General features: G+C 54.8%; 1 protein-coding gene across 2 annotated transcripts; it reads right to left on the bottom strand.

The window, feature by feature from the left end:
* Window positions 1–1,300: 1,300 nt before the first annotated feature.
* Window positions 1,301–19,217, bottom strand: DRC7 (dynein regulatory complex subunit 7). Of its 2 annotated transcripts, XM_066242841.1 has the most exons (17): window positions 19,021–19,217; window positions 18,407–18,581; window positions 17,761–17,886; window positions 16,880–17,074; window positions 15,131–15,289; window positions 12,984–13,202; window positions 10,180–10,311; window positions 7,850–7,922; window positions 6,902–7,030; window positions 6,596–6,724; window positions 5,344–5,564; window positions 4,342–4,557; window positions 3,655–3,765; window positions 3,455–3,565; window positions 2,415–2,609; window positions 1,522–1,661; window positions 1,301–1,428 (listed from the first exon to the last, which is right to left on the bottom strand). In XM_066242841.1, exons 1-17 carry the CDS (start codon window positions 19,215–19,217, stop codon window positions 1,314–1,316), a joined length of 2,643 nt encoding a protein of 880 aa, XP_066098938.1. In that variant the 3' UTR covers window positions 1,301–1,313. The 2 variants fall into 2 exon arrangements, with proteins under 2 accessions (XP_066098938.1, XP_066098939.1); XM_066242842.1 differs by lacking the exons at window positions 1,301–1,428; window positions 1,522–1,661; window positions 2,415–2,609; window positions 3,455–3,565 and having other exon boundaries at window positions 3,761–4,168.
* Window positions 19,218–21,448: the final 2,231 nt, after the last annotated feature.

Genomic DNA, 21,448 nt, shown 5'->3' with positions numbered 1-21,448 from the left:
TGCCATCCCTTTGTCTAGAGAGGTATATACATTAACTATCCGCCTTCAGGATGGGAGGGGGAGTCTACATGGCGCCAGGGGGCTTAGCGTTTGTGAATGGCCCGTTAAAGAAGGAAAGAAAGGAGAGGAAAAGGGCTCGCTTAATCGCCCCCCCACACACACCTGGCTAGGGTGCGGGGGAAGGGAGGGAATCCAAGTTTCCTCTCTACTTCCACTCAAAACCCAGCACAAAATCTCTCTATTTACAACACAATGCTGTCGTCCATCCTGAGTTGATGCAGATCACACACAAGTATAAAAATCATAATTACAAAATCTTTCTGTATGCTTAGCCCAAATTATAAAATGCCCTTTAAAAGGGGGTTCCTAGTAAAAGGGGGTTTCCTACACAGTATGTCTCTGCAAGTCAGGAAACTTTCACATTTCTCTCCCCTCACTCTCTACAGAAAGGAGAGGACAAGAAACCTGACTCTTCCTCCTAAAACATTAATTTTTGCAATTCTTTGGTACCTTACCACACTAAGTGGAAGTTAAAGCTTGATTCGATTCATGATCACCATTTTGAAACACTTTACACAGAAGTATAAAACACATACTCCACATACTGTCACTGTACTAGGTCAATGAACTTTCACCATCTGAACATACTCGAATCAGGAAGATGACCAAGCACCCCAGAAGTTCCCCGGGGGCTCCCTTTTGTTCACTAACCCTCACCCCCAAGAGTGACCACAGTCCTGACTTCTAAGTCCATTGATTGAGTTTGCCTTTTGTTTGTTCTTGATAGAAATGGAATCACGCAGTACCTACTTGTTTGTATCTGGAATCGGTATTATTTTCGGGAAGTCCAACCACGCCGTTCATGTGGTTGTAATTTGTTTGCTTCCACTGAGCCTGAGCAGGCTTTCTCAGTATTACTGACATTTTAGGCTAGATAGTTTTTGAGACTCTCTGCAGATAGGTGCCGCAAATGCTCAACATCCCAATGGAAAGAAGAACAGGAAGTCAATGAGGAAGGGGGCCAAGGTGGGTGGAAGGGGGTGGTCCCAGGCTGGAGCTGAAGGGAAGCTGAGAAAGGCTGGTGCTAGAGCTTGTGAAATAGAAGGTAGTAAATAAACAGGGACAGCATGAGAAGCTTTTTTTACTTTTATTTTTATTTCCCTGTTAATAAACAGGGAAAGCATGAGAAGCAGGATTAGATGGAGCTGCAGGGAGGCAGAGAGGCAGTGAGGCCAGGCACCTGAATCCACGGGCATTAGCTAGTGGTAGAAAACACAGGGGCGGGCTGGGGGGGGGGTTCCTTCTCTGGCCGCTTAGGTGGGGGCCCCAGGAGGGGTGTCAAACAACAACGACTGGCCGACCAGCCGTGGGTCCTTGCAGAGCTTTTCCTCCAGAGCCAAGTACTTCAGTGGGGCCTGCTCCTTGTGTCTGAAGTCAGAGGGAGAGAGAGGTGGTGGGGGCTTACAAAGCGGGTCATCGAGCCTCCGAGGAGGTCCCCTTCGGGCGCCCCCGGCCCCTCACCGACTGAGCCGCTGTTCCAGGATGCGGATGCGGAACATGGCCTGAGAGCAGTAACTCAGGTAAAAGTCTTCGTCCTCGGCCGTCAAGGTCACCTGGTTCTCCTGGTACCACTGCTTCTTCTTCTGCAGCTCCTGGGTCTCCTGCGGGCCCGGGGAGGAGAGAGCGGGAGGGAGGTGAGGGGTGACCCTCACCCACACTGGCGCCCTCTGGTCACCGGACAGCCCGTGAGGATTGACGTCACCACCCTCACCCACAGAAACCAGAGGAGCAGAGGCAGGGCCACAAGATGTTGACTGGAAGCCACTGGGGCTGTGTTTAGGATAGCATGTCCGTGAGGTCAGAGCGGGGGTCAAGACTGAGATAGCCATGTGGCTGGGGAAAAATTACGTTTTCAGAGCTTCCAATTTTTCTGACAGCCAAATGAGGGTCATTATACACACCCACCACCACCACCACCACCACCACCACAGAGGTCTTGGTGAAGATGAAATGAGATACTGCACGGCAGTTGCATGGTACGCCTCCCACTAACAGAAACGCACTAAGGATTAAGAGTTGTTACAATGCACCATCCAGCTATCCCTCTACCCATTTATCCAACCATCCATTGACCCACATCCATCCATTCATGACCCACCCCTCCATCTACCCATTCATTCATCCTCTTATTTATCCACCATCTATCCATTCATTCACTACTCACCTACCCATCCATCCCTCCATCCACCCTTCCACCCAATGAGCAAGAGTAAGGAAGGACAACTTGGTCATTTGGGAAGGCCAAGCATCAGTCCCTCACAAGTCTGTGACATGGTGGGCAAACAGGCCTGAGCCCATTTTTAAGATGAGGACGCCAGCCAGGGTCCTCTCCTCCGCCCGGGCCCTGACCGTACCCTCTCGAAACGGGCCTGGATAAGGTTGGCCTTGTCAATGAGCCGCTGCTTGAAGTCATTGAGGCAATCTTCCTTGAGGCACGTGGCCTGCCAGCGTGTCAGCTTCTGTCCTGGGGGCAGCTGTGCCAGGAATGGGGCCAGGTAGTCCAGCTGGGCCTCCACCTGCTGCAAGTGCTCCTCGTGCACCACACGCTCCTGTGGAGGTGGGCGGTGGTGGTCAGCTGGACCACAGGGGCTGCAGAGAGCTCCTGGACAGCTCTGCATCCACGTGTGACCACACGAAACCAGGTGTCAAATCCAGACCCTAGTGTTTGGTGCCTCTGGCACAGGGGTCTCAGAAGGAGCCTGGGTGCTGTCTCTTGTATCTGTGGTCATTGGTGACAGCCAACTCTCTGTCTTCCATGAATTCCTGTCTCTCTTCCGGAGCCGCCGCACACGCCTAATGCTCAGTAGACTCTTGCTCAGTAAATAGTAATAAATGGCTATTATTAATGATGTTAAATCAAAAATTGCCAATAACTCTCCCTGTTTTGCTCTTTCACCTGGGGCCTTATGTCCTGTGTTGGCAGACAAGGGCCAGGGCCGTTGAGAGGTGGAGACTTCTGCCCACCCCTGGGAGTGGGAGACCAGTCATCTGATACCCGTCCTGCTTCTCCAACCTCAAACTAGTTTTAGAAATTTCTAGTTGGTTGGTGAAGGAGATTTAGAAGCTGGCTTCCAAACCAACCAGGGTCCTCAACCAGAGTTAGCTCGCTGGGGCTACCAGCCAGGGCTCGGCCTTGGAAGGAGCCCCCGGTGGAGGTGGGTGCGCGATTTTCATTCTCTCCCCGCGCATAGAGGCCTTGGGTTGGCCACGGCCCCTGGAGGGGGGGCTGTTCTGGCTCTTGAGTGCTCTTTGGGGCGATACGTGGAAATGGTCAGCTCAGAAGCAAGGATGACCATAACGACGTCATCCCCTATGAAGGGCTTCCTGGCAGAATCCCTGAGCATCCTCATCGCTCAGGAGTTGGGGGGGGGAGGGGTCAGGGGGCGGGGCTCACCACGGCCTCCCGGTGCTCCTTGCTCTTTTCATTGCGCTTCGTGTCGTAGATGGAGACGGTCAGCTTGTGCGCCTCCTCCTCTTCCTCTCGAAGCTTCAGGATCTCCAGCACCTGAATTGGAAAGAGGGGGAGGGCACGCTTAAGACACGCCCCCTCGCCCCTGCCACCTCCTGCCTGCCCACTCTCCCAGGGGACCCCACCTCCAGCTCCGATTCCCAGGCCTGATGTCTGGACAGCTTCTCCTCGTTCTTCAGCTGCATCATGGCCTCGTACTGGAAGAGCAGCTTCTTGGTGTTTTCCATGGGCTCCACCTGGAACAGAGATCACGGCGACTCCGAGAGGTAGCAATGGTTGGGGTCGTGGACACACTCTGGAGCCCGACCTCTTGGGTTCAACTCTTCCCCTGCTGTTTTTTTCTAGCTGTGTGACCTCAAGCAAGTTGCTTAACCTCTCTGAGCCCCAGTTTCCTCATCTATAAAAACACAGGCGATAATCAAAGAGAAACTAGAGACTCAGAAGAACGTGACAGCAGAGGGAGGATCCGAAGTAAAGCCAGCCCCGCGGGGGCGAGAGGGTTGTCTCCTCTGGTGCTGGTCTCAGGATCTGGAGTCTGCTCTGCCCAGGACTGGGAGGAGGGGCTATAGGGACAATGCAGAGCAGTCTTGGCCTGTTGGGTTGTCTTTCTTGGTGGAAAGGGGAAGATTTGCAGAAAAGCTGCAAAGAGAAGTGTTCAGAATGGGAGCTCTTGATTTTCCCAGGGACAGAGGTGGACTTCCCAGCTGGGAACCTGGAGTTTCCATCCCACTTTTCCCAAGCTGCTGGGATCGGACACGGGACTCCCGTTTCTGCTCGGCACCCACTCCGCCCGCCATGTCACGCAGGCCCACCTCGAAGCTGATACACATGTCGGGTGTCATGACGATCTTGTTGCCCTTGTTGTCCACCTCGCTGCGCCATAGGAACTCGCGCTTGGAGGCGGTGATGTGGTCCTCGCGGCAGTGGTAGAGCAGCTGAATGCGCTCCTCTGCGAGCAGAAACACGCGCTCCACCACGTCCTCATCCGCAGGCTTCGCGGGATTGCGGAAGAACCGCTCGGTGATTTTCTGGAAGGCCAGAACATGCATGGGATGGGCGGTGGGAAAGGGAATTTCTGTGTGTGTCCCTGACGGCAGGAGCAAAGGACACTCAAGGACACTGGGTTCTGGGGTCGTTTGGGGGTTGGTGTGGAGCAGCATCTCCTAGCCAGACGATGGTTCTCATGGCCCCATGGGTTCCTAATGCCAAGCCACTCCAGCCCGGTGTGGTGCTGAATTTCTTCTCTGACTTCCTTCACAACACTCTGCTTGCTTACCTCCAGAGATGGGAAGCTCACTACCTTTCCAGGCATTCTTCTCTAGCACTAGACATCCCTTACTGCTAGAAAGAGGTGCTTTTTGTTTTTTTCTTTTTTTTTTGTATGCAGCCATTAAACTCAGTCATCAAATAATTTGTAATGAAATGGAGAAAAAATGCACAATTTAATGTTAAGTGGGTGATACAGGGATTCTACCTACACACACACTTCGATTAAGTTAGAAAAGACTCAAAACCTATATTATGTACTAAGATCGAAGAGATGCCACTCTGAGCTATTTATTTTATTTTTTTCTCTTTATTTTTTTTCTCCATATATTTTTTATATTTTTTCCCCGTATACTCTAAATGTTTAGTCTGAGTGTACACTTCTTAGAACAGTAAGGAAATGATAACTCCCTGGCCTAGTGGCTGAGGGCACAAACAGGAGAGGTTGCCCGGGAAAGATGCCTCTAGAGTCAGGGTTCTCCCATCTGGGGTAACCCCGCCCGCCAGAACGGACAAGCACCCCATCCCAGGCCCCAGCAAGCACTCACCACCATGGGCCGGGGGTTTGACTCTGCGCTCTTCATCGTTAACCTCTTAACCCTGGGCCCGAAATGGACCTGGCGGTAGCAGAGGAAGTCGGGCCGTCCCTGATAGTATTCGGTCATCGTGTTGGGCGTCTCCTCCCTTTTCACCAGGCCGTCCACACGGGCCACCTGGTAGAACTCCATAACGCGGTCCGTCTCCGGCTGCATGGACTCGTATGAGTGCACTGCGGTGGGAGGTGGGGGCCGGGGAGGCCACTGGGTCAGCACCAGGAGCCCTGGCCGCTGGCTGCATAACCCAACTCTGACCCAGGCCCCAGGGAGAAGGCACCTCCATGGCTGCTCCTGGATGAGCTGGCTAGTTAAGCCGTTTCCAGTTTGTTTGTTTGTTTGTTTTTCTTACTATAAACGACACCATAATGAATATCTGTATCATGCATTAAAAAAAATTCTTTCTCATTATTTGCTGAGGACAAATTCTCAGCCGTCAAACTGCTGGTCACAGAGCATAAGTATTTTAAGGCTCGTATTGATTATTGTGCCCAGCTGCCCTCCGGAAAAGTTGCCCCAATTTCCTGTCCTGCCAGCAGTGACGGAGGTGGCTGTCTGCTGCTTTGCACACTAGCTCACTCCCTATAGGACCATTTCTCATCTTTGATAACATGAGGACTGTAAGATGGTCCCTCACTGATCTAGTATTATTTATTTTCATTATTTCAACAATCAAGTGAGGCTGACTGACTTTTTTTTTTTTTTTTTTTTTTTGATGGTATATTGACCCTACGCTTCCTTTTTGTGACTTCTTGATTAGGGCTGTTGATTCTCTTCTAAGACATGTGCTTCCCTCCCTTCCCAGGGCTCATGGTCGTGTCCACAAACTCCACACCTTCTGCCCTCTGCATCGCCCTTGTTGGGTGGGGCTTTTGTGGGTTGGATTGCTCAGCATCCTGACCCCTCTTAGATGTGGCCCCCCACTGTGTGTCTGATCCCAAGCACAGAATCGGCAGGTGGCCTTGGCTTTCACTTTCCTGGAGGAACATCTGTCACATTTCCTTGGATTTTCTGCGCTTCCCCTGACCTCTCATACCTGGTTTGCTTAGGGAGGCGGGGGCTGTTTCTGTTGCTTGCCACTCAAAGAACCCTGTCGATAAACAGATACTGGTTCTTTCCACCACCCGCCAATCACGTAGGGGCTGTCCTAAGGAGTGTGGAAGACCCCGCTGGGGCCCCAGCTGGCCCAGCGAGGGGGTCCGCTCACCGCGCAGCGCCTGGGAGTGGCCCGGCTTGAAGTAGTCTGTGTTCAGGCCGGTGACCTTGTTTATGTGCTTCAGCTCTAGCATGTCCTCCCGATTCTGGTACCACTCCTTTACCTCCAAGACCTTGGTACCTGTGGGCCCGATCGGGGTAGGCTGTAGCCAGCCGGCCGCCCCAGCCTCTGTCCCTCCATTCCCAGGACACGGAGGCCAGCAGGGCCCACACTTGCACCGAGAGAGTGTCAGTGACGTGCCCGACATCACACAGCATGTCAGCGGACCCGCTCCCCACGCCCGGCTGCCCCCCTTACACTCCTTGTCCTCGTAGGTGCTGAGACGGGAAACGAGGCCATTGCTGTTGAGGTATGGGGCCCACTTCTCCAGCTTGGCCTTCTTGTACTGTATCACCTTATTCCCATCTGGGCAGCGGGTCTCGAATGCTGCAGACACAGAGTGGCTGGGGGGCAGGACCTCCCCAGAGCAGGGGAACAGGGGTGGGGGGCCACTCATCCAGCCGCTGTCCTCTGAGCTCTCTGCTGAGCCCCTCCAGGCCCCCAGCCCGCTCCAGGGAGGCAGAGGAGAATGGACACCAGGGGGCGCTCTTATCCTGCCGGAGCTCTCCGATCAGAGCCACACCGCACACTCCCGGTCAGGCCTTTGCCTGTGCCGGCTTCCCTGCTGTAAACGCTGTCCCCTCCTGCCCTGCCCTGACTTCTGATGCTTCACAGCTTAGCTCAGGTGGCCCCTCCTCCTGGAAGCCCTTTCTCCCCAGCCTCCAGGCCCCAACCCCGAGGCTTAGCTCTGTGTCCTCTGCTGGGTTCTCATGACACCTTCTCTGGCCCTTCCCATTCGGTAGGAATAGCGTACAGCCTGTGCCATCCCTTTGGGTCCAGGCCTTCCTAGAGGAGAACCTCAGCCGCCAGCAGATGTTGGCATGGGGAATAAGGGTCCCTGTCTTTCTGCTTTCTCTGCCTGCCCCTCCCCAGTCCTGACACCTCCCCTCCCCGGTCCTGACACCTCCGCTCCCCTGTGCCATTTGAGCACTGTGCACAGCCTCCTCCCGGCGGGGTGGGGTGAGGGAGAGGGATGACTGTCCCGGTCCTTGGTCCTCCATTGCCTCCGGACTTCATCATCCAGCGTGCGTTAACTGAGACCCCTCCTGTACACCAGACTGGCGTCAGGCCCCTAACCCCCTGCCTCGCTCTTGCCTGAGACCTCCCACGTCCTGGGGATAGGGAGTGAACACGGCATATACGTACCTTCCGGGGAGATCTCAATCTGCTCCGCCCACGAGCAGGGCATGTCGAAGCTCTTGTCCTCTTCCTCCTTGTCCTGTTGGGAGGTGGGTGGGGAGTGCTGGTTCTGATGAGAAGTGATAGGCAGAGCCTCTGTCTTCCCCCACCAGCGCCAAGCCAGGGTGGTCTGCCAGCTCCCCGAGGGGGGCCAGAAGTCACAAACAGTTCTGACCGGGCTCGGTGTGACCCAAGACAGGGAGGAAGAGGAGGAGTCTGCTCCTGGCAGGTGGGGACCTCCCCTGCACCCTCCCGGCCTGGGCAGCAGCACCCCTGCCCTGCACACCTCGTCTTCCCTTGTTTGGCCGAGGCACCAGACACGGCCACAGGCCCTTGGTTAAGAGAGGGGCTTCTGGAGTCAGGTGGACCCAACCCCCATCCTCCATAGAACATGAGCAAAGGGGGCCTGGGAAAGTCCTTTAACTGCTCTGAGCCCCAGTTTCCCAACTGTGAACCAGGGTCCTTGGGAGGGTTCACTGACGGAAGGTACGTAAAGGGCCGGGGACACTGCCGGGCTGTCCTTATTGGTTTGTTCTTTGTCTCTGAACCTTAGTTTTCTCCAACTGTAAAATAAGGCCTGAGCTAGACAAGTGGTCCTCCAGCTAGGTGACCACAGAAACTTGAAAAGGATTTTCACAGTAACTTTTCTCCCACAAACGTTGCTCAGACCCTCTGCCACCTGCTCATTTAATCGGTCCCCATTGTGGCCAGCAGGGGGCACCATGCACCTGGATTTATAGTCTAGTCTCCAAGAGCTGACTACCTGGGTACAATTTCCAAGCATGTAGACACTGCTGTGCCTAGCACATCACACCAATGGTCTCATTTTATTTGCGAGCAGTCCCAGCAGGTAGAACAGAGTTGCTGTTGAGAACCCAGACTATGGAGCCAGAGACGGTCAAATCCCAAGTTCAAATCCCAGCTCCGTCACATACTGGGTGTGAAACTTTGGGTAAATTACTTCACCCTTCCGTGTGTAAGGACTTTATATTTGTAAAATGAGATGATAATAATCATGGGTGATAATACTAGTACCCACCTCACCCGGTGGTTGTGACGATTTAGACAAGTTAATTCAGGTTAAGCTCCTACAGGCACTTCGTAAAGGCACTTAGTAACAATGAGTGTCACCTATTGTTAGGGGCTGAATTGTGTCTCCCAAAATTCACATGAACTAACCCCCAGTACCTCAGAATGTTACAATATTTGGGGACATGCTCTTTAAAGAGGTAATTAAGTTAAAACGAGGTCATTAGGCTGGGCCATAATCCAACACAACTGGTATCCTTTTAAGAGGAGGAGGTTAGGACACAGACACAAGGAGGAGGGAATGCCCATGTCGTGACATGGGGAGGAGACAGCCATCTACAGGCCAAAGAAAGAGGCGTCAGAAGAAGCCAACCCTGCCGACACCTTGGTCTTTGACTTCCAGCCTCCAAAACTGTGACAAAATAAATGTCTACTGGTTAAGCCCCCCAGCCTGTGGTACTTTGTCATGGCAACCCTAGCAAATGCACGCACCCATTATTAGTTTTATGACTAGAATTGATCCTACTCCTCTGTTGTACATACAGATGACGAAACTGAAGCTTCCGGGGATTATGGAGTTTGCCCAAGGTGTCACAGCCAATGCCTATGGCCTCTGGGCCTCTGACCTGCACACACAAGGCTTCCTGCAGACCTATCTGGAAGACCATGAGGTCAGAGAAGGGATGCTGACAACTTGGGGAAGGCCCCCAGATCAGTGACCTTTAGAAGGGCTAACAGGATGGACGAGAAAGGCCAAGTACTTGGGGGAGATCACAGTGGCTCTGCAGGAAGTCCTGGAAGTGAGAATGACCAGCCCCCGGGCTCCCCAGGCCTGTGGAGAAGGTGTTAGTACCCTGCTTCAAGGGGCATACTCTCCGGACAGGATGGCCTGTGTGTGGGACAGGAGAGCTGGAAGTCCCAGCTCTCCCCTACCCCACTAGGTGTGGGGGGTGGGTCCTGGGCAGGTCATTGGACCTGTTTGTCCATCTATAAAATGAGAGCACACCAGGCTTCCCCAAACTATGGCCCGAGGGCCACATGCGGCCCCCTGAGGCCATTTATCCAGCCCCCCACCACACTTCCAGAAGGGGCACCTCTTTCATTGGTGGACAGTGAGAGGAGCACTGTATGTGGTGGCCCTCCAATGGCCTTTACACTGGTCCCCTGTGTAAGGAATCTATAATCGGTCTATCTGGACTGTCGCCTCTCATACACAAAGACAGTGTGTGAAGCCCTCCCTCCGGCCCCCACAGGTGGATGAGACTCACCAGGTTTTCTAAGTCATCGTCGTCATCGTTCAGTCCCTCATCTTCTTCCTCAGTCATGGACAGGTGAGGCTTATTGGTCCCCAAAAGCATGTACTCCCACTTCACAGGGTCTCCCAGGTCAAAGATCAAGTCCTGATGGGGGAGGGGACCAGCTGAGCACACCCCACGGCCGTCACGCCTCCATCCCGCTCCACAGGGTGGTGGGAGCAGCTGCTTCCAGGGCAGAGAAGGGCCCTGGGCCCCGGGGCAGCACGTCGGCTCAGGCAGCCTCCCTGGATCCGCGCCCACCCTCCTCATTTCAGCAGGGAAACCGAGGCCCCGAGGGGGCTGGAACCCCCTTTCTGGTGCCCAGTCCCCCCGTGAAGAAATCCCACCGTTAGTCTCTGTGGAAGACTTGGAAACTCCAGCCTGAGATAGGCCTGGATCTGGGGTCATGCTGCCTTGTCTGGGGGGCGTCCCAGGCAGCGTGCAGAGCAAACACAAGCCAGAGAGGTTTCATGGGAGAGGGAGATGGCGGGTTTGGAGAAAGGCCTCCCCTGTTTCCTCATGCCCGGGAGGGGAACTAGGCGGGCACACGTGGACCTGGGCAGAGAGGCAGGTGGGGTTCTCTTCCATGGCATGGGTCCTCTGCGTCTTTTCATCCCAGCAGGTGGGGTGCACCCCACATGCCAGTCTGCCTCCCCGGGTGGCACGCCATCCCCAGAATCAGTGTCCCAGAGGGAAGGCGAAGGCTGAAGAACAGCCGCCCCCGAGGGGTTTCCACAGGAAGCTGTCCTGAAGCCAGCCTAATCCCAGTTTCCACTGTCCTAAGTCCTAGTGAGCTCCTGTGTGTTCTCCACTCCAGCTGGGGGGGGGGAGAGCAGCAGGGGGGGGGACACGGTGGAGGAGGGAGAACCGTGTGCAGATGTTACAGCGATTGCAGGGAGTCAGGGCTCGGAGGAGAGGAACCGGATTGTACAGATGTGGGCATTTCGGTCAGTCATTCTGTCACTTTTATAAGTAGTGAGAAAGAGTTGGATATTTTGCTATTCAAGTTCCTATTTCTATAGGAAAAGCGTAACTGAATGGACAACCACCGTGTCCTGTGAGCCTGGGGTGTCTTGCTGTCTCCGTGTGCAGTCTCGCCAGGGCTCCTTGCCCCCAGCGACATTTCAGGTTTCTTTGAACGAACAAAGCAGCTGCTTCCCTGGTCATTGGGCAGGAAGAGTGGCAGCCAAAGCCGTGATCTTCCTCTTCCTCCGTGCCCTCCCTGGGATGCAGTACTGCCCTCCGGCCTCACTTTCCCACCGGGTCACCCCTCCGTCTCATTGCTTCGGTGACCCCTGCCATAAACTCCCTCCACCTGCCATTAGTCTGTGTGCTCAGAGGGGAGGCTGAGGACAGCCTCTTCAGCCAGAAACAGGGACAAAGGAGGACTGTCATGGCCTCTCAACGGCTGTTCCTCTTCAGAGGGCATGGACCACTATGGCAGTCATGAGCCTGGGCTCTGGGGCAGAGCCATCTACATCTGTGTGGTGTGGGAGATGTTCTTTCTTTAATGTAAGAGTAGCAATAGCTAACATTTATTGACTGCCCGGGGACTGACTATTCTAAGCACCTACTAAGTGTTATTTCCCACAACCCTGTGAGGTCGGAGAGGGCTGAGCAACCCTGGACTCAGAAACTAGGAGGCCAAGGGGGAGAGGGGGTGTTCGTTTTTCACTGAAGGTAGAACATAGATGTCCACATCGGAACATCTAACCAATACACAAACTGACTCGCGTTGAAGTGCGTCCGTGGCTCTGCCCATCTCTCTGCCGCAGGGGCCACAGCGGTCAGTCCCTTGGACAGGCTGGCTCTCTTTGGAATAGAGGGTAAAGGACCCAGGATCTGCCTTTGGGAAACTGGCCTGGTTGAAAATGGAGGAACTTGGAAAAAACGAACAAAAAAAAAACCACACAGGACTTGGAGCCTGGAGCCTGTCTCTCTTCTGATTTGTGCATAGCTCGATGAATTTCTACAAACTGGACACACCTTGGTGTTTTGCACCCAGATCAAGAAGTAGAGCATTGCCCACAGCCCTCAGAAGTCACCGTGTCCAGTTATGACCTTCTTGCAAATGTGCATGTGGTTTTTTGTTTGTTTGTTTATTTTTATAGGGACAGAGAGAGAGTCAGAGAGAGGGATAGACAGGGATAGACAGACAGAAACAGAGAGAGATGAGAAGCATCAATCATCAGTTTTTCGTTGGGACACCTTAGTTGTTCATTGATTGCTTTCTCATATGTGCCCTGACCACAGGCCTTCAGCAAACAGAGTAACCCCTTGCTTGAGCCAGTGACCTTGGGTCCAAGCTGGTGAGCTTTTTGCTCAAGCTAGATGAGTCCGTGCTCAAGCTGGCGACCTCGGGGTCTCGAACCTGCGTCCTCCACATCCCAGTCTGCCGCTCTATCCACTGCGCCACTGCCTGGTCAGGCTGCACATGTGCTTTTAAGGTAAGTGGCTCTGAGTTTTTATACATATAAATTTATGGAAATTCACTGAGCTGTTCACTTAGGATGGGTAGGATGGGTGCATGTTTCTGCATGTATGTTGCATTTCAAGACAATGTTTTAAAAGTCATTCATACACACTAACAATCCACATTTCATAGGATGCACAAATCAAAAGAGAGACAATCACATTAGACTGTTGTTTTATGGGCTATGGAAACTGAGCTATGGGGACAGTCGGAAGCCCTCATGGCCCAGTGGCCAGCTCTCCCCACAGGTCACTCGCCCTCCCCCACCCTAACTGCCAGACCCACACAGGCCCCCGCCCAGTACCTTGCAGTAGTTCCAACAGTCCTGCATGTTGATCCAGTAGTTCTTGTGGTTCCAGAGGCTCTCGATGCCCAGGAAGTGCTCGTCCAGCGGGCTGTAGCTGTGTGCCGTGAACGGGTCAATGAAAAAGGTCTCGGGCACCTCGCGCTTCCCCACCAACACCAGCACCCAGGAGTGCACCCGCATGCCGTGCAGGGGGTCGGTGTTTGCCTTCTCCATCTCCTGCACAGAAAAGGTGGGTGCATGAGCCACATGGGTGGGAAGAGGGGAGTCAGGTGCCCAACCCTCTCCTCAGGGTCAGGGGAAGAGGCAGGAGAGCTGAGTTCCGATCCAGGCTGCACCACTGGCTGGCTGCATGACCTTGAGAACATCACCCCACCTCGGAGCCTGTTTTCTTAACAATTAAATGGGAAGGGCTAACTCAATTTGGGGTTTATAAACTGAGAGCCCTTTGGGGCTCCAGGCTAACTTGGATTTACTGGCTTTCTGTGTTGTTATTCTGAGTGAGATTTCATTCAAATAAAGGTAGTGGGGCACTAGATGGCTTTCTTTTTTTTTTTTTTTTCATTTTTCTGAAGCTGGAAACAGGGAGAGACAGTCAGACAGACTCCCGCATGTGCCCGACCGGGATCCACCCGGCCCGCCCACCAGGGGCGGTGCTCTGCCCCCCAGGGGGCGATGCTCTGCTCATCCTGGGCGTCGCCATATTGCGACCAGAGCCACTCTAGCGCCTGAGGCAGAGGCCACAGAGCCATACCCAGCGCCCGGGCCATCTCTGCTCCAATGGAGCCTTGGCTGCGGGAGGGGAAGAGAGAGACAGAGAGGAAAGCGCGGTGGAGGGGTGGAGAAGCAAATGGGCGCTTCTCCTGTGTGCCCTGGCCGGGAATCGAACCCGGGTCCTCCGCACGCTAGGCCGACGCTCTACCGCTGAGTAGATGGCTTTCTTGTCTGCCTCCCTTTGGGAGAAGGGTGACTGTGTCATGTTCATTATTGTATCTTTTGTGCCTGGACCAGAGGAGATGCTCAGTAAAAACCATATGGAAGGAAGGGAAAGAAGAAAGGGAGGAAAAGAGAAGAAAGGGAAGAAGGAAGGGAGGGAGGGAGGGAGGGAGGGAGGGAGGGAGGGAGGGAGGGAGGGAGGAAGAAAGGAAGGAAGGAAGGAAGAAAGGAAGGAAGGAAGGAAGGAAGGAAGGAAGGAAGGAAGGAAGGAAGGAAGAAAAGAAGATGGAAGGAAGGAAGATGGAAGGAAGGAAGGGAGGAAGGAAGGGAAGGAGGGAGGGAGGGAGGGAAGGAGGAAGGGAGGGAGGGAGGGAGGGAGGGAGGAAGGAAGGAAGGAAGGAAGGAAGGAAGGAATATGGAAGGAAGGAAGATGAAAGGAAGGAAGGAAGGGAGGGAGGGAGAAGATGGAAGGAAGGAAGGAAGGGAGGGAGGGAGGAAGGGAGGAAAGAAGGAAAGGTGGGTGGATGAAAAGAAGGATGGAAAGATGATGGATGGATGGATGGATGGATGGAAGGAAGGAAGGATGGAAGGATGGAAGGATGATGGATGGATGGATGGAGGGATGAATGGAAGGATGGAAAGATGATGGATGGATGGATGGATGGATGGATAGAGGGAAGGATGGATGGATGGAAGGAAGGAAGGATGGAAGGATGAATGGAAGGATGGAAGGATGGATGGATGGATGGGTGGATGGATGGATGGAAGGAAGGAAGGATGGATAGAAAGATGGAAGGATGATGGATGGATGGATGGATGGATGGATGAATGTATGGAGAGCTGGGGGGATGGATGTTGGAAGGAGAGCTGAGGGGATGGTTGGGAGGGCTGGGAGAATGCACGTAGGTAGGCCTTCAGTGAAGGGAGTCTGGAATGGAGAGGACAGAAGAACTGCCCGACATAAAATGGGTCACCTTGGGCAGGAGAGCTCTCTGCCCTGAGAAATCTATTCCCAGAAGCTGGCTGACCACCAGTGGGAGAGTCCCACGTGGCCAGGCAGAGGCGGGGGAGGTTGAGAGGTGGAGGAGGGGATTTGGATTGGAGGTTCGTAAACACACGTCTTCCATGACCCGTGTCTCTTTCCCCTCCTTAGAGGGGTTCCTCCTTGAGAGCTGAGCTCAGGGGTGGAGGGCTGAGGACGGTGGTCCCACCTGGAGACGCTCCTCCTCCTCCTTCTGCCGCAACTCCTCCTGAGCCCTGATGGCTTCCTGCTTCTTCACCTCCTGCTCCTGCTCGAACCTGCTGGTCAGGTCCCTGGGGGGCTTGACGGTGTACTTCTTAGGGGGCACCACTTTCTTCTCCTGGACTGCCTGCCGCCCAACAAGAGAAGGTCAGCCGCCATGGTTCCCGGCCCTGAGACCAGGTCACAGCTGCTCCTGGAGCCATTGGGCTCCCTGGTCTTTGGGGTGCCGTCACCATGGGCAGGTCCTCCCTCTTCCCTCACCGCGGGCTCCTCTGTAGACTGGAGTGAGAATAATGAGAACCTTCTCCCAGGCCTGTTCGGGGAGGGAGGACAGGAAAGCGCCCGAGGGAGGTGCCCAGCAGGGCTCGGCTCTGGATCTGATGCGGAGTGCGGGCAAAGGTCGGGACTCAGACTTTCCAGAGCTTGTCATTGCAGGGTTTTATATGTTGATCTAAGAGTTTGCTGGGGAAGAAAGTGTGTGTGTGTGTGTGTGTGTGTGTGAGAGAGAGAGAGAGAGAGAGAGAGAGAGAGAGAGAAACTGAGACTGCTAGGTGGCAAGAAAAATACCCAGGAGAAAACCCCGCAGAGGCCACAGAAATGGGCTGGTGACAGGAGGGAGAAACAGTGAATCTCCACGACGCAGAGTCAGACAGATGGGGCCTCCGTCCCTGAGTTTCCATTTACCCGCATGGCGACTTGGGCAACGTGTAAAACCAAGCGATGACACCTACCACTCAGCGCTGTTGTGAGGGTCAACCAAGTCAGTGGGCATGAGAGCGGCTCACCCACTGGCAAGTTCTCTGCCCTTGGTAGCTGTCGGTATTATTTTAATAATGACCGTTTTGGCTGAGAGAAGAGGCCCGCGTGTGAGCTCACAGGCCTTTGGAGCCAGAAGCAACGATAGCAGTTCTATCTTCCCTGAGGAGGGCCTGAGAGAGCAAGGCTCTCGGCAGGTGCCTCCCTCCACCAGGGCGCCACCGGGGCCCCCAGGCGCTCGCAGAGGACTAACAGGTGCACGAGCCCCGGTCCCCAGCCTGGAGCTGCAGACGCCCACAGGGGCTTGACCCTGATCACTGAGCTATGCAGTCCACCCAGTTCCTGAAAGGCGTCTTCTGCCTGTCCTGTGGCTCTTTTCCCAAGGCAAAGAGATGCTTTACGGTCCCTAAAATGAAATCCACTTAGGAGGGTTTCTTGTGCTCACAGTAGCCTCTGGGCATTATGGCCTTTCAGTCAACAGATATAGAAATACAACCAGCGCCTGGTGAAGGGTGAGTGACTGTGTGTGTGTGTGTGTGTGTGTGTGTGTGTGTGTGTGTGTGTGTAAAAAGGGGCCTTTTTACCTGGCAAGGGGTAAAAAAACAAAAAACAAAAAACTAAATGACTGTCCATTTGTCTGCTTCCTCCTTACAGGAAAACGACAGGATGGATTTTATCAAATGTGCAGAGTGGTTTGGAAGAGTTCGACTTGAAGTATTAATACAAGGCATGTGGCATTCAGGAAATGTGCCTCGTGGGGAACACAGATGCTGAAACTGAGCTACGACAAGGGGAGAAGGACAGCCAGTGTGGGGACCAGGGCCGCGCGGGTTCAGGTGCGGAGGTGGGAGAAATCGCCTGTGGTGTAAAATACGCACTCCGCGGCGAGGGACCTGCGTCTGTGAGGCCGGGGCAGGGGAGGAACCGGAGCGACGCGCAGCTTTCAGGACGCTCGGCCTACCTCCTTGGGCTTCACGGTGAGCGGGCACACCTCCCGGGTCAGGTCCATGAGGCACAGCTCCAGCGAGCCGTAGCCGTTGACGCAGTAGGCGTCGTAGCCGGCGCCGATGAGCATGGAGCAGAGCAGCACGCTGAAGTCGAAGCAGTTGCCCTTCTGGTGCTTGAGCACCGTGGTCGAGGAGAACAGGTGCGAGGGCTGCCCATGGCCGCTGGTCAGCGCTGCCAGGCCCTCTGCGCCTGGCCCGCCTTCCCCACACCTCAGGGCTGGGTGCTAGTGCCCGTGCAGGCTGGACCCCAACAGGGCTCCTCATCTTTGTCAGGCTGGGGGGGGCCTGCTAAGGTTCGGGGGGAGCCAAAGACCCATGTCCAGAAAGAGCCATCACATTTGCCTAGCATTTTCAGGGACTGTGGGTTTCCTGATGGGAGAGACCCTGGGGGCTGCGGAAGCGTGTGGTCTCATGCTCTCTGGTGGGCAATTGTATGGTTTGATTCCAGAGTTCCCCTCACCAGCTCCCCCGTCCCTTCCTTTTCATCCTTTCCTCGGTTCCCACTAGGGGACGTGTCCCTTCCCCCCTTCCTCCTTCCTTTCTCAATGGCCAGAAGCTCAGAGATGAGGCTGTGAGTCCTGAGTAGCAGGGGCCTCCTCTCTTTCCTTTCCCCACTCCCTGGAGTCCTGAAAGGAAGAAGCTAAAGGCAGAAAGAGACAAAGAGGTGGGAACGGGAAGACCGGGCTCGCTGTGTGACCTTCGGCACACGGCTGCCTCTCTCTGGGCCTGTTCCCCCACCCTCCCCAAACAGACTCATGGGCTGAGCCTTTCTCACCACGCTTGCCCAGCTTTCCATCGCGGGCCTGGTGAGGATGCAGCCCAGAGCGGCACTTACCGGCTTGAGGGGGTCGGGCAGGGGCTCCATGGAGAGGAAGTCGGCCACAAACTGGGCACAGGTGTCCCAGTTGTAGAGCTCGGGGTAGGGCATCAGCGTGGGCCGGAGGGTTGTGCTCACAAACTTCTGCAAGGGCCGAGACCAAGAAAGAAAAGAAAGGCGGGGGGAGAGATCCAAGGTCCTGGGAGGGCATTCCACCCGGGTGGAGGCCACCGCGCTCCCAGGAAGCCAGAGACCCTGGGCTCAGCCTCCGCCCGGTGCCTTGGGAGTTGGTAAAAGGGATTTCTCAAAGCCTTTCAGCCAGCTCCAGAATAAGCTGGTGCTGTTCCCCGGTGCCGGTGCCGGTGCCGGGATGAATCGGCACCTCCCGTCACCGGAACGGAGTCTGAGCGTCTCTGTGGGTTGCCGTTTTACAACCTTTGGATTCATCCCCTAATATTCCAGGGATGGGCCCTGCGTCATGGGACTGGAAGGAGGGAGTCCAGTGCTTGGGTTCTGGAGCCCGTCCTGGTCGTTTTGTTTTATTTCTCTCTGCCCTTCCCTATCTGTAAGCTCTGATGCAAGACAGGGCCGTGCATGGGCCCACCTCCCCCTGCCCTCTGCTATCGAACCCACCCCCTGCCCCCCCCCCCCAGCCTGGCCTTACGGGCACTTCGCACTCATTCAGCGGGTACAGGAAGAGGGGCATGCGGTCCGGGCACAGGTGGCTGTACTGGCGGGAGAAGTTGTCTGCCACTTGCAGCAGGTGCTCCTCCTTGGGCGTGTTGGTTCGGTAGGAAAGGGGCAGACTGGAGATGTCAATCGTCTCCTTGGTAGTGACCCTGTGCCCGGAAGAGGATGGCATTAGTCATGTGCACGAGGCTCAGCCTGGACACGGGAACCCTCAGTCCACCTTAGCTGCCATGGGCTCTGTCCCTTCCTCGTTTAATCCTCACAGCAACCTAGGAGGGAAGCATCACTATGAGCATCGGCCCCTGTAAACAGATAAGGGAACCGAGGCACAGAGAGGCTGAGTGACTTGCCCAGGGTTACACAGCTAGTGAGGGGACAGGGTGGGGACTTGGCCCAGGCAGTCTGAAAGCAGAGCCCTCACTCTTCATGGCCTCCTCCTATGTCCTGGTCCTGCCTCCCAGCCCAGGTGCCTTCCTTCTGCTGGGCTCCGACTTGGCTCCGCCCTGCTTTGACCCTCTCGAGGGCTTGTAGGTCTGAAAGCCCCACCCCGACGCTCACAAGGCCTGAAGACCCCACCCCGACGCTCACAAGGGCTTCTCTGGGACGTCGGTTGCGATCTCCGACAGCTTCTTCTCCAGATCTCTGAGCATCTCCTGCGTCATGGGGAGCTCCTTCTTCTGCACTGTCGACTGCCTTGCCGTCCTCTCCTCCCTCTCTGCCCGCTCGGCCACCTCCTCCCGCTCGGCCGCCTCCTCCTCCTCCACCTTCTCTGTCAGGACCTCCATTCCGGCGTGTCTCTGGCTGTCTAGAGATGGGGTCTCTGCAGCAGGGATCAAGGCACTCAGAACAGCCGACTTTAGACGGGGAAGGGGCCACCGAGACCACCTGTGTCCCTTGGTGGTGGTTCTCGGTGGATTAGATTGCAGAGGGAGGCTGTGGGTCTCCCTCAAACTCCCTTTCCATCCAGCAGAAAGCCTCTGCTGGGTGCTAACCTGCCTAACACCCTTTCTAGCATCCACAAATCTCCCTCCAAAACAAAGACCAGCGGGCCACAGGTCGAGAATCATTGTCGGGACAGGAGAGGGTAGCCCGAACCTAACACTGCTTGCCTTCTCCTGCGATTGTTATAACCCTGTCTTCTCTTTACAGCAACTGATGCGATGCTAAATGGATTACTGTAGTATTATAGAATTTTCTATTTAAATATATTTATTAAGCCCAATAAGTACATTGGCTTAAAGAAAATTATTCATAACAGTAAGGTGGTAATACAGAATAGGACAAAAATAATAATAATAAAGGAAACATCACCAGAGTTGGAACTGAGACACAGCGTGGACTAAAGCAGGGATGCCACCAAGGCACCTGGACCAGGGGCAGGTTTGGGGGGGGGCGATAGAGCTGGCACTGTCCTGGCCAAGCCCTGTGTCAGCCCACAGGGTGCGGTCATTTGGGAGCCACACGGAGATGCCATATGTGTGCCCCAGGAAGGCCTTGGCATGGCCGCATAGCCAAACTTCACTGAGGTGGGCTGCTAATTCCAGCCTTATGGCATGTAATTCTGTTCCATAAACAGAACCCCAGTTTTACTGGGGGCAGCAATGTGCCTGGTTTGAACTATTCAGCCCTCTCGCCTCCCTTGCAGCTAGAGTCAGCCCAGTGATTTGGACCCAGTTTTGGCTGCTGAGACATGAGTCGACGTTGTAACATGTTAAAGAGATGAGCCCAGCTGGCACAGACCCTTTGCCCTTCTCTTCCCGCCTGGGACAAGGACTCCAAGCAGGAGGTGGGACGGCCACTGCGTGACCACGAGATAACCGCTCCTGAGGACCAAGCTGCCTATGAAGGACGGCAGAGCGAAGACACGGGGAACCACGATCCCCAGAGGTGCCGCGGTGGCCTCAAGTCCCACCGTCCCAGGAGGAAACTCAGCCTCTGGGCGAGCAGGTTCCTGTGACACCATCTCAGCTGACCCAACAGCCTCCTGCCTCCCAGCTCCTGTCTTCCCATTACCCCACCTGAAATCTCTCTCTCTCTCTCTCTCTCTCTCTCTTTTTTTACAACAAGCAGGGCAAAGGTCTAACAAGGAGAAAAACTACACCAATGCCCTTGCTGTGGGGGCAGAGTGAGGACTGAAGAACCGTTACAAGGCGCTTACAGTTCACTGAACAGCTACTGTGTTCCAAGCACTACGGGCCTAATGAGAAGGGGGAGACCCAGAAGGATGGCGGGGGTAGGGAAAGAACAGAGTAGGATGCTCTGGCCAGATGGCTCAGTTAGTTATTAGAGCATCGTCCGGATATGCAAAGATCGCCAGTTCGATCCCCGGTCAGGGCATATACAGAAAGAGATTGTTTCTGTCTATTTCTCTCCCTTCCTCTTTCTCTACAATACACAAATTAAAAAAAAAAAAAAAAGACGTAGGCTGGGAAGAGGGTCCAGGTGTCAGTGGGCAGCAGAGGCTTACAGCTGGGGCAGGCACTGAGATGGGCCCTGAGTAGCCCAAGGTCACAGAACACCATCATCAGAGGTGGTGCTGGGCCAGAACCCACAGCACTTCCTTCCCCACATCAGGCTGCCTCATCAGCTGTAGCGCAGTTTGGGGAAGGCGTCTGGACCCTGCCCAGAGGCCCAGAGGCATTCCCAGCCCCACAGGCCAGTTTCTGCACCCTCCTCCCTAGAAGCAACCTCTTCTTCCCCAACACACACAGTGAAGACTTCCCCAGAAAAAGGTCGGGGTTGAAAGCTCCCAGGAAGAAGCCCTCTTACCATCAGCACCCTTCCCCTCCCTGTGCCAGGCTTGGGTCAGCCAGCCTTAGTCCCCTGTTCCCCTCTCACCCCTCTGAGGACAGCCTGTACCATCTGTTAGTGTGTCTCTATAGTAACAGCTTTCAGAAGCTGAGGGCTGCCCTGGGAGAGGAGGCTTCTGGGAAACGTAGTCTTCTGTCCCTCTCCATGTCTGGGATGCAGGTCCCTTTGCCAGTGATGGGCTGCAACCAGCTTATGCCAGTTTTCA

The sequence above is a fragment of the Saccopteryx bilineata genome, chromosome 9, assembly GCF_036850765.1.
Source record: "Saccopteryx bilineata isolate mSacBil1 chromosome 9, mSacBil1_pri_phased_curated, whole genome shotgun sequence".
Taxonomy (NCBI): Eukaryota; Metazoa; Chordata; class Mammalia; order Chiroptera; family Emballonuridae; genus Saccopteryx; species Saccopteryx bilineata.
The sequence above is the reverse complement of the archived record's forward strand: the minus strand, read 5'-3'. Positions and strand labels throughout refer to the sequence as shown.

Coding starts and splice junctions, on each gene's coding strand:
- DRC7 (XM_066242841.1), bottom strand. CDS start 19,217: ATGGAGGTCCTGACAGAGAAGGTGGAGGAGGAGGAGGCGGCCGAGCGG. Junction 15,290..16,879: donor TCACCGTGAAGCCCAAGGAG/GTAGGCCGAGCG, acceptor GTTGGGCGGCAG/GCAGTCCAGGAGAAGAAAGT. Junction 5,565..6,595: donor CCACTCCCAGGCGCTGCGCG/GTGAGCGGACCC, acceptor CTCCCACCGCAG/TGCACTCATACGAGTCCATG.